Source organism: Pangasianodon hypophthalmus, chromosome 24, assembly GCF_027358585.1.
Source record: "Pangasianodon hypophthalmus isolate fPanHyp1 chromosome 24, fPanHyp1.pri, whole genome shotgun sequence".
Classification (NCBI taxonomy): domain Eukaryota; kingdom Metazoa; phylum Chordata; class Actinopteri; order Siluriformes; family Pangasiidae; genus Pangasianodon; species Pangasianodon hypophthalmus.
Genome location: NC_069733.1, coordinates 7,333,969 through 7,354,048, shown reverse-complemented (window position 1 = coordinate 7,354,048; position 20,080 = coordinate 7,333,969). Strand labels below are relative to the sequence as shown.

Sequence of the window (20,080 nt, the reverse complement as noted above, 5' to 3'; positions counted from 1 at the left end):
TTTCCCTTTCCCTCTTCCTCTCTCCTGTCTTATGTAGGCTTGATTATGACTCCTCTGACACTGTCCTGTTCCTTCAAAACTGGTTAAGTTCACTGTAGTTTCAAGGGTGAACGAAATATAAGTGGAATTTCACATCTTTCTCTCTCTCTCTCTCTCTTTCTCTCTCTCTCTCTCTCTGTCTCTCTCTCGCTTAGAGCCTCCGACCCTGCACTCTCATTACTTCTTCTGTTTGCTCAAATAGTAAAATATTAAGGTCAGGTCAGGGGAGGCCCTTTTTTACTGGAGGAAGGTTTCAGAGTAAAAAAAGGATGAATAAATGTGCCAAGGCCTCATTTTAATTGAACCTGAAGCATATGTTGCAAGTATGTGCAATACGTCCCAGATGTTTTAGCTTGGCCTCGTGCTTGGCTCTTCCCCGCCCTGCACCAGGCAGCTATTAGCTGCATAACCTTTGGCCCTGGGGCTAAATGGGGTATTACGTGGCAAAAAAGTGGAGCACCTGCTTCCCATTGGACCTAGGACCCCTCACGGGCAGGGCCTTAGCTTCGGACACGTGTTTTCACTTAGCAGATTGTTGGGCGGTCGTGAAAAGTGTCTTTCTTCTGAGTCAGTGTAGATATTAGTCGCATACTCTCAATGAAAGTCTAAATTCAAGGCTAATTGATGGGGACACCTGAGTTGTTAAACTGGAGCAGACACCTGTAGAAAGAAAAGGAAAAGGAAGACAAATGTAAGAACCAGCAGCTCCTTCTAGGTCAGTAGAAAGTATCATGGGGTACGGACATATTGTTTTGACTAAACACCTGTCCAGGTGAAATGACCACTTTATATCAGACCTAGAGATTTAGATTTGTGGCAGTGCATGACACTGGAATGATTTTTCATATCCACCAGATGTGGGATTGAAGTCAATGAGTCTATCTAGACTGCTGTTTATGTTGCCTACATAATATACTGCTTTATGAACCCAATAACTCAACAGGGCCTTTTTTCCTTATTTGCCTGCAAAAGTTTCTCACAATACACATACAAGTGAAAATGAAGTCATTTCTTCCTGCCAAAGGGCTGTGCTCTATGCTCCAACATCACACGAGTAAGCCATGTGTTTGTTGAATTCTCCTCCTCCCCGCTGTTTGCCAGGCTCATGCCAATGTTTGTGTCTGTGTGTGTGCATATTGTGTTGAAAAAGCCTGTCTCAGGAGAACTCACTGTCTCCACCAAAGACATCATCAACCGGCATAATAACAGCCGAAACATCTTTAACACCTGCTCCGCCAAACTAAAGTAAACACACAGACGGAACGGCAGGTAATTACCCAGGTGATAATGAGCTTTGCCTCGCACCACAGTGTTATTGTTAAACCTCACCAAATACATACGTGTGGATTTAAATAGGAGCATTGGGGCTCAGCGCTAGGAGACTAGGGCTAATAGTCAATATGGCAGCACAGCTGTCTTGCAGTTGTGTGCATCTGCAGTTTGCCCCAAGGGTCAATGGGTCATATTCATTGTGTGTCTTGTAGTAGGAATGTTTATCTTGAACAATTTGATTCATATAATCTTTGTAACGTGATGAGTTTTAGATTTATATCGTAGTCCATACTATATTGTACACAGCTAAAGTTTAATTCTGAGAATTATTAATAATAGTAACATTAATAGTAATATAGTAAAGTAGTGATAGTAATTAAGTGATAATTAGGACAGTACAATAATGGCCATGGTAAAAATTATTATTTTACCTAATATTAACATAGTGATTATTTGCAATAATTATTCAACCAATTTAGATGCATAATAGCTTTATTGAACTTTGTTACTCATTTTACATCAACTATTTTAATCCCGTAGAATCTCTTAAAGCCTTGTAACTCATTTATTAATTTTAAAGCATATTAATTAGCAAATATTAAGCATTTTACTACTAATAGGAATTATATGCAAGTCTATCTATCTATCTGATTGATTGAATGATTTTTTTTTTTTTACCCCATTTTCTCTCAATTTTATCATTTACCAATTCCCACCCACTAGTTGGCTCTCCCCTATTGCACGACAGCTTCCAACTAGGAAGGGTGAGTGCTAGCACATGGATCCACCAACATATGTGAAGCCAGCCACTGCATTTTTTTCAAACTGCTGCTCATGTTGCATAACAGGGCAGTGCAACACACTTGGAGGAATGTGCTGTTTGCCTTCTTCTACATACATGTGCTTAAAGACATCCACAATTGGCTAATGTCACTGTGATTGACAACACAGCCAGAGTATGCAACCCCTCCCACGCAGAGAGCACGGCCATGATCTCTTGGACTCTTGGTTGTGGCATCCTCAAGATTCGAACTCATGATCACCCAACAATTGGGTGAACAGGTTTCTGTTGTTTCATTTGAGAGCTAGAAATGTATGTAGTTATAAGAAAGTGGAATGTAAATCTGGACCAACCAACAGGTCTTGTGGGTTTAATATCTTTCATGAGATAAGCATTCATAGCATGCTATTGTTCACATTAATTAAATGTATATTAATTAACCCTCAGTAAGCTCTTTATCCTCAGTGCAGTGGATCTCAGGAACACTGGACACAAGGTAGGGATACACTCTGGATACAGGACACCACACACACACACACACACACACACACACACACGCACACACACACACACACCTAGGTGTAATCTAGAGTAGCCAGTCCACCAAAAAGCATGTTTCATAGAGATGGGAGGAAACTGGAGAACCCTGAGGAAACTTATGCAGATAAAGGGAAAATGTGCTAAACATCACACTGGCAGTAACCTGAGATCAAGATGGAACCCCAGACCCTAATATATAATATATAATATATAAAACATGACTCAAAAGTAAATAGAATGAATGGAACGAATATGCATTGAGAATATGCAGTCAAACAGACAGTTAACCTGTTAAACTCTCAGGACTCGTCACATGTCATTTTAACATCAGTACTTAGTCTTCCTCTGCTGCTCATCACATTCCCAAACATCCCCCTTTAGGATATCTGATTTTAAACCAAACGCTATTTGATGGCACTGAGGCTAAAGCTATGACTTACCACACAAGCCCGGCGGTGTGTGGATTTGTGTCCAGAGTGTGTAGAAGACTAATCAGCTCCAGGGCCTGTGTGGAAGCGCTGGGCTAGATGATAGGCTCACTATCCCAAGGGAGTGAGCAGAGAGCCAGTGGAAGAGCGCTGAGATTAGGCCTGCACGCATGGCTGAACACTGGAGCGATTCTCTTCCACACACACACACACACATTGACACTCACACACAGCACAGACATACACACACACAAAGCCTTGGGAGGAGTCGTCCCAGATAAGATACATGCAGCAATCATGTTGAGCTCACAGGCTTACTACAGCTAGCACACGCCTCCTCACATGTCCAACAGCTGTTTGTAAGTGTGCGGATGTTTTTTTTCTTCTCATTCTGTTTGTTGAGTGCAGTAGTAGTGTATCTGTGTGGTACATCCTGTGTGTAAAATGAGCAAACATGGCACACTGAGGGAAAAAGCACTGAGAATTCGCTATAGCTGAGCACAAAAAGAAACACAGACACATTGTTTGCTGTGCAAATCCTGTTTAATTTTTATTATCTATATTCTTCTTACTGTGATATACGTATCTTTCATCGCTGCCCTTTGAGTCAGTGAATGAAAATCAGATACTATCAGTGAAAAAAAGTGAGGAAAGGGCAATTTTTTGCGGTTTGACTTGCATTGGAATTTACAATCAGTAATCAGCCATCTAATAGGCTGATGGGAGCAGCTGGGGCTGTCTGATAGAAGCCAGGACGGTTATCGATGCCCTGGCAGGTGCATGCTGGGTAATAACTGCTGTGGTATCTTAGTCTTGGTGCCTGTGGGGTGCCATAACGACATACTCCCATTTCCATGACCTCTGGGCCTGTTGACAAGCCTAATACCCATTTTTATATCCAGAGCCCCCCCCTCTCTATGTCTCTCTGTCGCTTTTTCACTGTTCATTCCCTTCATCTCTCTGCAATTCCACCAGGGCCACATTCGCGGGGGAAAACACAAGCTAACCTCTTTGCACCGTGAAATGCTGAAAATCTGATCCCAATTCATGCACAATTATGTCAGTTGGAATCTAGCATTACATGCAAAGCTTATCTTTAGATAGCACATGGAGCGCTAAGCCCGGCGGATCCGAGGGATGGGGTTGATCTGGGCGATAGCTGTGTGCTAGTATGTAATTGGACTAAAGAGTGCAACGGGGATTATTTTTAATACTTTGAAAAACTGTGACTTAGAACTTGTTCTGGGGCTATTGAGCTTGTGATTTACTATGCATATCTTCAGGTAAAGAGCTTTCCCCCTCTTCCCTAAGTCCTGAAAAATGCAGAGGGAGGGAAGGGAAGAAAAGTTTCTGCTGCTCCGAGATCTTTTCTTTCTTTCTTCCTCATGCTTCTAAAAGATGAAAAGCTTCAGACTGTAAAAGATGTTTTTTTTTGACTGTTTTGGCTTTCTTTTTTTGCTTTTTTTTTTTGGGAGATACTCCTAGGAATTGCATTTTAATCATGTTTGGCTATTAAAGAAACAAAAAAGGAAAAAAAAAAACATAAGGAGGAACCCTAACAGACTCGTGGCATTGTCTTCTATACAAGAAAACCTTGTCTCTTTTTCTTGCCAAACCCATAAGATCGATTTTTTATTCTTTCCTTTCGTTCAAGGTCACTCATTCAGTACCTTCAATGTTTTTTTGTCGTATTGCTTTTATAATCTTGCTTTTAAAAAGATCTCAATTTATTCTGGTCCACAAGGTGCCGGGCTCTGCCCCCTCCCATGATGGCCGTCTGCCCGGAAGCCATATCCTTGAGGATATTTTGGCTTCCTGGCATTTTGAATGGATTCGCGTGATGGTGGTAAGTGTAGTCAGTTTGTCCTGTATCTACCCTCTGTGGTTTATTGTCTGTCCCATTGAGAAGGGCTGTGTGTCTCCCTCTCACAACCGCCGTCCTCTCACTCTGTCCTCAGTTGTCACTCTTATCCCCTTGTCTTTGGAGAAACCAGCCTGGCAGTAGGAGGTGTGCACTGCTAACCTGATCATAGGTGCTAAAACATTTAAATTTTTGGAGAAACTTAACAGAACTGCTGGTAATTATAGTAGACACTGATTGACCTGATAGACACCTAAAGTGCTATTAGTTATAAAATGCAAATGTAAAACCGACCTTTCCTTAATCACTTCACTTTTTTTCTGAAGCCTTGCTGGAGAGAAATGTGTTTTTCCTGTGTCTTTTGTTTCCTGTCTCTATGTCTTTTGTTTCTGCTTGAGTCTTTGCAACTTCTTCTGGAGTCCTGGGGGATAGCAGTAGCATGCCTTGCTAGTTGTGTGTGTGTGTGAGTCTTGAAGTACACAGTGTGCACTCAAATTCACCATGAGCCGATTAAATAGCATCCAGTGGTGAACTTGGCTGACTGACAGTCGCTCTGTGACCCCCCTCACAACGAAGCAGCGAATATGTAGCTTACCTCATAGCTAAAAAGGACAGTATCTGTGCCAAACAGGCAAGGAAGCCAGTTACTAGAACCCTTTTAACTGGAGTTATGAATTAATTATGAGAGTGAATCCTTGATGTTTGTCTTCAAGAGGAAGGAATGCCATTTCTGTTTCTGTCATTTTTAGCAGCGTACCTTTTAAAGAAACCTTGAAAATGTAGAAATTCCACTTGTGCACCATCTGAATTTCAGCTTGGCACATTAATGTGTAATGAAGAAGCTGGTGACATTTCAGAAAGCATGTTATTTTGTCATTTTGTTAATGTAGCAGGAAGATGTAGGCGACACTGATTTTCCTGCCACTGAAATCCTGCCATAATTGGAGCTTTATTTCCCAATTATTGTGTTTGTATTGGTGAGCCTGTTGGTGCCCAGCAGCATGATGCCTGTTCTTCTATGACGACCTTGTTTTTTTGGAGATGGAGAGGACAGGAGCAAATCCGCGACAGTGTCGGCTAAAATTAATCGCACGCCATTCATCATGAAGTGGCTCCCTGAGATCGGGAGAGGTCGAGGGAAGGAGAGCAGGCATAGCCGGGTGAAGGGGGGTCACGGCGGGGGCGAGGGGCATCGTGATGGGTCGGAGGATGACTGCAGGTGCAGATGCGTTTGGTGAGCGGTGTCAGCGGAGGCGGGAAAACAGGGGCAACATTCGGCCTGACCTTGAGGCTGATGGAGTGGCTTGCCTGCTGGGTGTGGACACCTGGGGAGTAATGGCGAAGGTGAACCCCACTCTCCGGCGGCCCCATTAGAGCCTAATGATGTTGTTTTAGTGGGGGAGTGGTGGGAAGCAGAGGTCGGGCCCAAAATAAACCTTGTCCTGGCTTGTCGTCTCTCTTCTTGACGCATGTTTACTGTGCTATCACAGCGATAGGCTCAGCAGAAGAGGCGTGTGGATGGAATGATGCCATGGAGCTGCACAGTTTGCTACAAATGCACATGCTGCAGCCATTTTACTGGCTCTGCAGGCTAATGGTAGGATACTGAGTGTTTCAACGTTGTACTGTACGTCTCCTGTATACACACTGTTTACAGGACAAAGACATTTATTTTGACAATTCATAAAAATCTTTCACATGCATAAATATTTGATATTATTTTTCTAGACATTGGGGAAAAATCATTCTTGCACAACTGTCATTCAGAATAGCAGTCTGCATACAATTATAACATCACATTTTCAAATACAATATGTAAAAGTAATTTTAAGAATATTACACTTTTTTCCTTTAAACTCCAAAGTAACAAAGTTCACACACATGTTGACTAAATACACCTGCCCTGACCATGTTTATTCAATCCATGACTAAAAAAAAAGTTCACATAAATTAGCTAAATTTAAATTTAAATTACAGCTGAACTCTCATCTCCAGGTGTGAATATTGGAAATGGCTTTTCAGAATAAAAGCTGAACTTGTCTGAACTGCAGTCATGTTAATTAGGCCTAATTTTACTCATTAGTGATATGAACACTGGTTAATGATTATATGCTTATTTGATTTAATAATAAAGAAAACAGTTAATTCAAGAACTTTGTTAATATTACTTATGGTACTGTATATTACATATATATATAAAATTTGTGAATGGAAGTAATGTCAGTTAAAGGAACCTTTATGTAAAGCATTCCCCACATAAAGTTATTAGTTACAGCGACTTTGTAGCTACGCTTGTAGGCCACTATGGAGGTGCATCACACTACTAACTGTATCCCATCTGCTTTTAAGCGGCAAGGGACCACCATATGAGCATCTTAACCAGATATTATTAGCACTGAGGTGGTAGTGTGTAGTGTGTGCTGTGATGATATGAGTGTATCAGGTACTGTAGCATGATGATGATGAACCATATGGTGCATTAAAAAGAATGAACTATAGTTTCTCACTGTACATGGTACACCAACAGGAAGATATGTCTAATAAGTATGAGTGTCCAGTACACAGTGTTTCAAACTTCCAGGAAAGTTTCTGTGCTTGATACAGTCATACCAGTGTGTTGCAAATGATCCACCACCCAAATAATATCTGGTTAGCAGTGGTCCTTTAGTGGTCGATTTGCACTGACAGAGGGGTTAGAGGGTGACTGACAGATAACCTGCAGTCATAAATTATACACCTACAAAGTGCACCTGCTGTATATGGGAGCTGTATCTGATAAAATTGGCCAATAAGTGTAGAGACAAGGAAAGTATGCCTAATAAACTACCCACTAAGCCTGTACATTCACCCTTTTCACCCAAGGATTACTTGAGTAGGATAAATAATTTATTTAAAAAATGCCTGCCTTAAAACAAAACATCTGCTTCATTCCTGCTGTGTTGGTGAGATGCCAAAAGCACACAGAGATATCTATCGGCTGTTTTTGCTTACCATTGCAGCCTAATAGCAGCTGCTCTCCAGCCGGGATTCTGACCTTTGTTACTGTATCTTAACAGAAAAATTCACCACGAATGACTTGCATAACAATATAATATTTACATATTTATCTCTATATAATCTTTAATGGTACAAAGGATTTATTTTATGATTAAATTCTGAGTTGGTTTGAACTTTTTTCATCAACATGCTCTTCTAGTTTCACTTTAGCTAAAGATTTACTTCATTATCCACATTGCCATTTGACTGCTTGCTCATAGTGGTGCCAGGGGTATCTCTACTGAAAGAGAGCAATGCAACAGTGCTCAAGTCCTTCAGTCTTTCATGTCCTCATATGTACAGTCTGCTCAAACAGATCAGCTTCCAGAGCTTCAACTTCATGCTAATACTGCCATCAACACCATCGTGCTCATAAGCTTGGAGATCACTCACTAGAACCGAGCCTCTGCCGTAACTTTGCACAACTGTGTCGTATAGCTGGATTGCATTCTGAAACTTTGAGACCAACTTTGCTGTCTCTGCTACTTCTATGCTGACTTTCTTATTAACATGACATTAAACGTCACTGGAAAATAGTGATTGAGAAAATAAGTTCCTTTTTTTATGAGCTTACAGTGGAATTTGATCGTTATCCCTTATGTTTGAGGTTGTTTTGAATTTTTTTCTCCTATTAAACGCTAACTTCTCATGTGAATAATGAAAAACCAAACAACAAATTAGCACCAGAATCGCCAAACACATCAATAAAATTTCAATATCAATATATTTTATGTGTTTCAGAGTGGAGTTTTCCTTTAATGTGGGGAAGCAAATAGATGTAATTCCTACAGTATATGGTATTAATTTAAGATGTCCTGTTTATGATCACAGTTCTTGAGAAGAGTAACACAATCTATAGCTGGAAAGTTTCCGTGTTTGTCACTCCCTCCAAAAGAGCACCTGCTTCAAACATTAAATTCCTGTATATGAAGCAACAGAATAATGTGTACGAGACATGTAACAGAACCCTGCAACACAGAAACACTTACCTGTTGACTTGAGTTATACATGTGAAATTGACTAAACCTCCTTCGCTAGGTGTGTTTGCCCCTGTCATTATTAGTACTGTTGCTAATTTGGCAGTGGTCTGATGGAACTGAGTTGACAGAAAAGGAGAGTAATAGGGTGAGCAGTGTTAGACCCTGTCCCAGGATGCCATGTCCAGTGAGCAGGCCACAGATAGGGAACATTGGATCTTTATGGAATAGCACACTTGAGTCCTTGTTGTACACTACCACATGGCTTAGTGTGGCTTGTCATACATTTTTTCCCCCAAAAAAACAAAATTAAAAATCTACATGGTTTTCCAAACATGAATCACATACACATAACACAACAGAATCTACAAGAACACATTATATTCTGGTGTAATTGTATTCATATACAAATTGTGTTTGTATTCATTATTGTTAAGCTATACAGGAGGAAAAAAAGGATAGATTATGGCTATTAGAACTATCACCATGCTTCCTAGCCTTCTCAAATGTGGTTTAGTCACAAAGACAAAATTGCTAACTTGTGAACTTATTTCCTGTTAATTGAGATTCTGTTTAAAAAAAAATCTGTTGAGCTTTTGCACTTTAATCAGTAATTTATGTTATGTTTTGGGGAGGGGTGCCACGTATCATGAATTCTTTTATGTATATAATTTTGGCACAGAGTATTTAGCAGTTATTGGGATCAAGTGAACAGTCAGGGGACTTCCCATTTACTATAAGTCTGACACACACACCTCAGATCTAATTATACTGCAATTTTAATTAACCTCCCAAAGTGCTCCTACACAAAGATTTCACTGACAGGCATTTCCCTGTACATCTTTTGCCTCCATTCCATTCATAATGAATCAGTGAACTACATTTGGAAAATTAATACACTCATCCAATATTAAAGAAGTTTATCTTTTTTCTTTTTATGTCTGTGTAATAAGAGGTGGGGCAGGAGCTCATCTTGGCTTTATTTGTTGTTGAAGGTGTGGCGCTCCACTCCTTGGTCTCCTCTGGGACAAAATTCTCTAATTTCAAGCGTCTGGGTCAACCCGCCTTTGGCTCAGAATGAGAGAAGGCTTGTTTTTTCTAGATGCACAAATAATAGCTACATCCTGGGAGTACCATAGCCTGGCTGAAATGATTCCGTTTTCATCTTGATCTCTTATCAGCTGCTTTGTTTCCCTTACCTTCAGCACGGGGCAGATCAAAGTACCGTGTTTTCTCTCTCCCCGAACAAGCAGCGTGATGGTTGTGGGTGTGGATTAGCTCCAGTTGGGGGTCCGTCTTCTTGCATTGCAGCTTGAGCTTTGGTGTAAATGAAGTTTGGCACCCCTGGGACACAATCCCCTCCTCTTTCTCTGTCATTGCTAATAAACAAGCTATGCCCCATCCAAAGTGCCCACCCAGGACCTTGCCAGTCCCATCAAGACCACCCACCTCCCCTGCTGCGTGCTCATTGTGAGGAACCTGGGGATATCCTGTAGCAATGAGGAGGTGTGAATAGCCTGATGCGGGGCTCTGGCTGTGGTGGATGTGCCTGTGCTTGCCATTACATGTTGCTAGTTCTCTAAGCCCTGAGGAGGTTGGTAATGGGAAAGCTTTAGAGTAGTTCTGGACAGATGTGTTTGTCTTTCATGCTGCTTAATTACAATGCCATTATGCCACATTGGACCAGTATTTCTGACCACTATAGTGTATTGACAGGCTTGATTCGAGCTTGGGGTGCCAGTTGTGTCTTACTGATATTACGTTTACAAATATGTATATAAAGTAAAGTGAAAATCCATTTTAAACTTAGGTAAAGGGTCCTTTACAACAAACTGTGTACATACTTCAGATAAATAAATTACAAAAACACATTACAACCTTTCTACATCACTTCGAAAACAACACTTTGCCAGTCCCAGCTCACTATAACTACAATTTAACTTTAAATATAATCATTAAAATACGTCAAAAATCTCATAATATTTGTATTAATGTGTGGATTCATTTAACATCTCATTAGTAAAACATCATTGTACATGAGTCATCCATTATAGGTTATGAAAAATGTACATTTTAATGTCCTACAGCATTCACTCAACCCTGTTACCTGGACACATACTCCCCATAAAATATTTGGAATATTCCTCAAGTTACATGTACAACAGCAAAGTTAGATCATCCACATTTTCTGAAGATTATGGGAAGAAGAAAATGAAGTCATCTCACTATTTTTTTTTCTATTTTCTGTGACACTGTGACACTGACTGACAGGTTCATTTTGAAAGTACAACCCTGTTAAGTTTGTATTACTTTTTGAAAGGGCTGAATGGCACTGCAGTTGTGCAATCACCCATTTGTTACTTTCTAAGAAGAAATATAATCTTATATAATCTAAACATAGAAATATAATCTTAGCTGAATCAAACCTCTATATAGCCAAACAACATACTCTCATGTGGACTGTTAACAGAGAGCAGTGTGGCCCATCGCACCAGAGTCATAACAAAGCAAGTCAAAATGAACTCCCTTCAATGAAATACAAAGATACGCTCTCACTTTTAGAAGTCATGTCATCAGAATAAACACTACTTGGCCAAAAGTATGTGGACACCTGACCTTACGTGCTTCTTCCCCAAACTGTTGACACAAAGTTGGAAGCACACAATTGTCTAGAATATCTTTGTATGCTATAGCATTACAATTTCCCTTCAAACATGTTCCAGCATGATAATGCCCCTGTGCACAAAGTGAGCTCCATAAAGACAAGGTTTGTCAAGGCTGGTGTGGAAAAAGTTGAGTGGCCTGCACAGAGCCCTGATCTCAACCCCACTGATCACTTTTGGGATGAATTAGAACACTGACTGTGTGCCAGGCCTCCTTGCCCGACATTGGTGCAAAAGTCCCCACAGCCATGTTCCAAAATCTAGTGGAAAAGGTTTCCCAGAAGAGTGGAGGTTATTATAACAGCAAAGGGGTACTAAATCTGGCATGGGATGTTTAAAAAGCACATATGGGTGTGATTGGTCGGGTGTCTACCTTCTTTTGGCCATATAGTATATTTGTAGCAAAGTCCTTGAAAAATCCACCTCAATATAATTCACCCTCTGAAAGTTTTTTTTTTCTTTTTTGCACTCTGACATTATGACAATTAAGCTAGCTAATATCAAAAGCCCACATGATTGCACGTGCATTCCCTCCCATTGTCCAAACCTAGACCAATAAACACAAAACAAACAGCACTAATTTCAATGAAGTATTGAACTTGAACCAGCCAGCAGCACTATTTCTTTTGAAAAATTCTGATTGCTGGACTTGAAATCCTAAATTCCTATTTATAGCTTTTGATAAATCTGGGGCTCCTTTTCACCCAAGGCCCTGCACTACAGCCCAGGTGAGCCCGTATATAAGTCTGGCCCTGATAAGAAAATTCAATAAAGTATTGAAAGGTTCAGTACAAACAAGTTCTAAGACTAAAGTTTCTGCAGAAATAATGTTTCTGGAATGTTATGCAAAAAATGTTGTGGTAATGGTTTGCTTCACAATGTTATTAGAATTGAGCACATATTGTTGCTCACACAACAATGGCTTTATGAACATTCTAGGTCTGCATATTACATGTGTGGCTGTACCACCTAGCCTGTCTCAGTGTGTGTCTGAATGTGTTGGTACAGTATTATAAAGTGGAGGAATGGCCATGTGGAACATTAGCAGGTTCTCACAGTGCATCTCCATCAAATGACCTGAGGGAAGAAGGTGGTGGGCGCTCTTCAGCAGGTTCCTCATACACACGCACACACACACGTATGTCTGCATATGTGTGTGAGTGTGAGTGCGAGAGAGCTATGCAGAGGAGCAGTGAAAACAAGCCTCTCTCCAGGCCAGTGTTATTTCAACCTCCTGCCTCCTTCGGTCCACTTTTGAAGACAGGAAATCGGAGTGAGCTCATAGTTCAAGGGCCATGTGGCAATGGTTTAGACTGGAGAGCCCCATGACCTGCACCTCTTCACACACACACACACACACACATACCACATCTCTCAAAGCTGTGTTACTAACACTGACTCCGATACAATAGTGCATATGGGCCGCTTTTGTTTCAATTGATAACACAAACCAGATGGCAACAAGGAGAAAGGAGGAAAGAAAGAAATATTGTCGAATATTTGCAAAGAAAAATAACCCTGGGATAGTGTCTAGTTATATCTATTTGTCTTGTGTTGGCTTTTGGGAGGCAGTGTGGCTTCGTGGGCCATAGTTAGGGTTATTTTTCATACCATGAAGGATAAACGAGGAAGAAGCCTGGGATGGGAAAATTGTGTGAATGTGTGTAGAAGAGATCATAGAAAGATTTGATTCTTTAAAACTCCATACACAGAGCCTCAATGTAATAAGACCCAAGCACATTTCTTCTTTTCTGGGACATGAGAGGAAAATGTGAGGCATTCCTATTCTGGCAGTACAGTTCAATCTGGAGTGCTTGTATACATAATGTGAGTGTGAAATTGATGCAAATCCGTATGTGATTATACATAACATCAGTGCAATTGCATTAATTTCCACTACAAAAATCATCACAGACATTGCATGGCATACAGAACTAAAAGAAATGTCTTATGTAACAGCATTTGTATAGAAGTATCCCATCTTTTTGTCTCTGCCCTCATTTGCACAGCAGTGTTTGATCTTTAGGCTCAAGGCGCTGGCTAGCTCTGGGATGGTATTATCCACTATGACACTGACATTTCAATTGATCTTCATGAAGAGCATGAGCGTAGCCTCTGTAGTTGTGCCAAGCTGGATCTGGGCATGGGCACGATACTGCCTGCGAGCTTCCATGCCACACACCTGGTTCCTGGACACAGAAAACATTAGCACACCTTGATATACACCTTGGTCCTCATTTGATTTTTTTTTTTTTTATAGTTTCCAGACATACATCTATTTCACACATAGTGTAATATGACAGTGGGTCTGAGTGACGACAAAAAATAAAGAGAACATGACTTTTTATTTATGTTATCCACTCTGTATATGAGTGACTTTTCTCTCATCTACAGTATGTTGGCCTCTAAAGTTGTGCCATTGCTTGGTCTGTAATCATACTAAGGTTAAAAATGCTATAGAGATGAAATATCACCAAAATGTATTCAGATTAATATTGAAAGGTAAATATGAAGGCCCACACTTAGAACTTCATCTGGCTCACATACCACCATGAAATAACAGAAATGAACTCAGCCGGTCCTGACTGCCAGAAAACAATCACAACTCAGCCTTGATGAGCCCGTATCTCAGACTGGAGCTTACAGCTGGGCAACTTTTGGGCCAAAATTGAAATGCCACACAATGTTAGTTGGGGAAATTTTTGGCACAAATTTCAAATGTTATTACATTTTTTAGGTTACCATTTGAAACTGGGCCACTTTTGGCTGATAATACTCTTGCCATTGCCAAAACTGGCCATATGTGCCCAAACTCAGCCAAATTTGGCCAGAAATCAGGGAATGAGTTGTGTGGATAAATAGTTGCACTGACTCTCACCTTTACTATATAGACAAAAGGCCATGATCATTAACACGAAAGCATACACTCACTGTCTAATAGGAACACCTGTACACCTGCACATTCATGCAGGTATCCAAAGCATCAAATCATGCAGATACAGGTCAAGAGCATTAATTTCCGTTAATGTTCACATTAAACATCAAAATGGGGAACAGGGTGATCTCTGTGACTTTAACTGTGGCTTCGTTGTTGGTGTCAGATGGGCTGGTTAGAGACAACAGTCTTTAGAGTTTACACAGAATGGTGTGAAAAACAAAAAAAACATCCTGTGTGTGGAGGGTCTGCAGGCTGAAACACCTTGTTGATGAAAAAGATCAGAGGAGAATGATCAGACTGTTCTGAGCTGACAGGAAGTCTGTAGTAACTCATATAAGCAATCTTTACAACTGTGGTGAGCAGAAAAGCGTCTCAGAACACACAACACATCAAACCTTGAGGTGGATGGGCTACAACAGCAGAAGACCACACTGGGTTTCACTCCTGTCAGCCAAGAAAAGGAATCTGAGGCTATCATGGGCACAGACACCGAAACTGGATAGCTGAAAACTGGAAAATCCAGGTTATTTTTGTTTTTCCTAATCTTCAGCTGTCTGTGGTGTCTTGGGTGAGTCTGTGGCCATGATAGCCTCAGACTCGTGTTCTTGGCTGATAGGAGTGAAACACAATGTGGTCTTCTGCTGTTGCAGCCCATCTACCTCAAAGTTCAGTGTTTTGTGCATGCTGAGCACATTTGATTAAAAAAAGAAAAACAGTACCGCGCACACCTCTAGTTTAGAGTGTAACATTGAAACAATTTTTGCTTGTAAAGGCACTACACTATGAACAGTACTAAATTATTTTAAAAGGCATTATTTCCTTGAAAAAATAAAAGTTGCTGATAAGTCAGTTAGCCTTATGCAGAGTAGAAATACATGCTGCAAGTTACACACTAGCTGTGTGTGTTTGAATGTCCCAGCATGTTCACACACTAAAGCAGCCTTTATGTCTGTGTCCTCTTGATCACTGCATTTTCTGAACCTCATGTTATCCTAACTGTTGCATGACCATTCTTCCTCTCTGGCAAGAACTCCAGAGCAGACATTGTTTTGGCCAGGGCATGCACCGGGGTGCCAGTGGACAGTTCTTAAAGTTCTTCTCAACCATCAAATGTTGAACGGTTCCACATTTAATGCTTGAAATGGTGATGTTGATTATGAGGATGAGTACAATGACATCACCATGAGTTAATGGTCTAGCATGGCTTACCCTTTCTAAGGAAAAGGAGAGAGCAAATTCAGAGGATCAATACAACCTACATTTGAAATGTCCGTGTAGAGATACTTATTCTTTGTTCCACAAAAACAAGGTTCCTTGCCAATTTCACATAGGCTGCATGAGGAACTCTGAGTAGGTGGTACACAGAGAGCTCTCCAAGTCTTTTAAGCTCTGTGCTGGTTAGTTCTTAAGGGTTTAAAAAAATGCATGTGCCCAACCTCTCTCTCTCTGTCTGTCTGTCTGTCTGTCTCTCTCTCTCTCTCAGGACTCAGAGAGAAAAGGATTCATGAACAAGTTGTATGCCATTCAAGATGTTTGCATCAGTGTGCAAAGTGCGCTGGATGAAGTGGCCTCCTACGGCGAGAGGATAAAAAAGTGAGGAGGCACTGTTCTTTTTTCTAATCCTACCGCACAACAAACATTCTTTCTTGTGTGTTTGATAAGAAATGTGAGAAGTTAAAAACTTTACACATATAATGCAATGAGTAAATCAGCTTTGGTTTTTAATTCTGTAGGCAGAAAACTCTGCTCTGTAGTCTAGTCCATTTGTTAGTTTTAGTGTACACTAACGTTGTAGTTCTCTGTGATGCATAACTAGGGAGTCCATGATTTTCTAATTTTGTTACAGTGGTGAAAATCACAATCCATCAACAGTAGTATGCCTATAAATAATGGAATATGATGACAATTTTCTATAGGTTCTATAGGTGGAAAGTTCAAAATAAAAAAAAACTTTCTGGCTTCAGTAAATAGCCAATATATTACTGTACATTTAATAACATATTAACATTATTATATGTACAATATAATAATGTGCTTCGTTATTATTTGGCACACCACCTGATGTGCCAAGGTCATCTGTGATTTTTTTTTTTTAATTTTTACAGTTAGAGGGCTCCCTGAGTGTAAAAAGCTTGAGAATGACTATGATAAGTTTTGCAAGACGAGACTGAATGTGAAATCCAGTTAACATCCCAAACTGTGGCCAGATATCATCTAAACAGAATTACATTAAACAGCACAAAAGATTAAGAGTAACCCAACTTGTGAAACACAATCTGGCAACCTTACATAAACATCAAATGTAAATACAGCAAAGAAACTGACTGAGCTCTTGTGTCTTTTCCCAGTACGTTCAATTGGACTGTGCCTTTTCTCAGCTGGCTGGCCATAGTGGCACTGTGTGTGGCCACCCTTGTAGTTTACTTCATTCCTCTCAGATACATCATCCTGGCCTGGGGTGAGTCATGAACATCTCTTGAGGATGTTACCCTTAATGTGTATTAATAACTATTGCTATGTAGTAAATTAAATTTCATATTCAATATGAAGTGCGTGTTAAAATATAATAAACAAGTCAGAAATGCAGTTCCAGAAGAGTTGCAGATGAACTCTGTCTATCATCTGTATACTTCTGGCACAAAAACTGCAGGGAGGCTGTTGAAGAGGAGAGCTGGGACCAAACACAGCCTTCATAGCTAATGGTCTGTGTGCTCCTTTGTTCACTATTCCAGACTTGAGCAGCAGCTCTCAAAGGCCAGAGAGCAGTGCTCTTGTGGGCATAATGGCAGCCGATCTTTACTTAGAAAATGGGGTTTCAGAGAGCCTTTTGATCCTGTGTTGCTGGAGTAGCAGGCAGCCTCTTTTGACACACTGCTGAAGTGCACTTGTCCCCCCTCATTGAGGTGTAATGCTGCTGTGTCTGCCCAACTTTCAGGGGTGAATAAATTCACGAAGAAGCTGCGAGACCCATACACCATTGACAACAACGAGCTGCTGGACTTCCTCTCCAGAGTGCCCTCCGATGTGCAAGTGGTAGGTGCACCTTCCATTTCTCCAACTACCCTACCATCTGTCCCTCTATCCATCTTTCTTAGAGTAGGTCCAAGTGAAGCACTTTCTTCAGTCGATAATTACACAGCACACACTTTACCGGTGTAATGGAGTGGCCAGTCATTTTTCACCCCCATCTTTCCTTCCAACACCTGCTTTTATCTTTGCTTTGGTAAACTATCAAAATGCATTTTTCTTCTTGGAGTTTCACAGCATGTTATTTGGCTTGTACCACATAAAATATGTGAACCTTTCCTGAACTGAAGTTGCATCAATAAGTATAACAAAATTTTCTAGTGGAGATAGTGGGTAGCATCTCTACTTTTTAAACTGAAAAGCTTGTAGTTAAACTATGTTTTTAACTGAATTGAAAAGCAGTAATGATAAATGCTACAGTGTTTCATGTTCCTATCCTAGAAGGTTATTGGGTGCAGCTCTTGAGTCACTTTACTGATTATTATTTGTTTGGGAATTATGCTGCATTCTTTGGGTAATCTCTGTTTTGATCCAAAGATGATATAAGCTCTTCTTATTACATATGCAGGTATAAAAAATAGATTAATAGTACAAATGCAATCCAATGTAGGTTACTGTAGTATACTGTTTACATAACCATTTGAATAATCAACTGCCCATGTCAGATAATAGTCAGATTATTAGTGTCCATGTAAATATATGTCTTAAACAACACCTTATTCAGTGCATAGTGCACTATTTTGGGAGTTTTTTTGCACACCGGAGAATAGCCAGTACACTGCGATAAGTTATTATCCATAGTGTTCTCCTGTGGGCAACTAATAACCCTAATACAGTTTGCAGTTTGTTCGTAAGAGGAAGTAGGACACACTTTTGGACACAAAGAGAAAGTTTGAGGTGAAGACTTCCTATGCAGTTAACCCTTATTTATTTTAATTGTTTTGCTATACATTGAATTGTGCCCTTATTTAGCACCAAAAACAAATGTTATCAGTCAGTTATCAGTTTTTTTGGTCACTTTAATGAACTGTATCCTGCTGATTTCCATGGCTTGGTATCACTTTTTCTTTTCCGATACCTATACTGATTCTGACACCGATATTGAAATCCATTCGTTATGTTTTTCTTTAAAAACACTATGATTAAATTTTTTTTCCAACTGAAGCACTTTAAAATATAGGAAAAAATACATAGCTAAAACAGGACTTACACAAGTCTGCAGCTTTTAAATAAAAATCACTTATGTTGCAAATATAATAAAGTAAGAAATATAATGAAAATCAGTCCTAACAAAAAAATATAATCAAGACTCTTGTCATGTAAACATTTCCAGTTCCAAAAAAGAAAACTTTTCCAAACCCAATTGCAAACTTTTCTATTTCTTACAGGATCCAGTTCATTCTTTTTTTCTACAATATCCAATCCATCATTTTATGCTGGTATCAGATAGGTGCCATCTCTAATAATTACTAAAGGCAAAGTATTGCAAAAGCCTTTTCAGGAACTTAGATATATTATTTAATTTTAAAAAAATGGAAATAAATTGTGGTTATAATAAATTCAAAAAACATTCTCATTCATATTAGTACTGATATCACCGGCATTAACTGCAGTATGTAAGGGTTAAACTCCACTTAAACTTTACACTGTGTCACTTTCTGCCAGTTAAACTTCATGCCAATTGATTAAATGTAATTCTATAATGCATTGTGAATTAGGCTTAATGGGCTATGTGATCTGCGAGTCTGTGCCATTCAAATCTAATATAAATCAGTGAAATCTGCACCAGCTGCCATCCACAGATTTATGGACTTCTTGCTGTGTAGTAACTCGCCATGCTTTGTTATTGTAAGCCATTAGAGTAAAGTAAAGTAATCCTCTCCCACTCTGCCTCTATATTAAGCGTGTGATCAGCGTCATGCAGCCTGCTTCATATAAACACTCATATTGTGTTAGGGAAGGTGCCACTGTTTAACTTCAATTAAAGTCTGTGCTTGTAAACGCAGGCCTTGCTTGTTATCTGGCTTCCTCAGTGTTAGCTAAGCCCTGTGGTGCTGACTGCCGGAGCGTCATGCGGCTGTGATCCAGGACCAATCGCTTGCCTTTGATGGACCCTGGGTGGCAGGCTGCCTTTGATCTTTACAGGGTCATAATCTCTCACCCCCGCATGGCTTTTCCGTGGCCCGGCCCAAACGAGCTCTGGACGAGCTCCTTAGGTTCATCTAACCACAACACCTGGAGCCCAGAAGGTTCCGGCAGGTAGGAAGGCCTGGAGGAGGCGCTGGCTAATGAGGCAGGGTCAGTGCGAACTTCGGAGGACTTAACCACAGGGGTAATCTGTGCCAGGTTGCTGCTCATTGACTTCGGGCTAGTCCGTAAAAAAGCCATGTATCATGTTGCGCTGAGAAGGTACATAATGTGAAGCGGCACGATTCAGGAACGTTCCGCTCTGCATCTCTCTGAGCTGCTTGCACAGGTCTCCTCACCTCACCTCTGTTTTCTGGGTTACATGTGCCCA

General features: G+C 40.3%; 1 protein-coding gene across 5 annotated transcripts in view; it reads left to right on the top strand.

Annotated features, from left to right (window-relative positions):
• The window catches only part of mctp1a (multiple C2 domains, transmembrane 1a), a 144,864-nt gene that overhangs the window by 118,674 nt on the left and 6,110 nt on the right, over positions 1-20,080 (top strand). For 3 of the 5 annotated variants that reach the window (XM_053228827.1, XM_053228826.1, XM_026931250.3), the window contains 4 exons: positions 4,805-4,906; positions 16,019-16,128; positions 16,884-16,993; positions 17,471-17,568. In XM_053228827.1, coding sequence (XP_053084802.1) covers positions 4,805-4,906; positions 16,019-16,128; positions 16,884-16,993; positions 17,471-17,568 — 420 coding nt within the window. The remainder of the gene's footprint in view (positions 1-4,804; positions 4,907-16,018; positions 16,129-16,883; positions 16,994-17,470; positions 17,569-20,080) is intronic. The other 2 variants (XM_053228828.1, XM_053228829.1) reach the window with 1 other exon arrangement.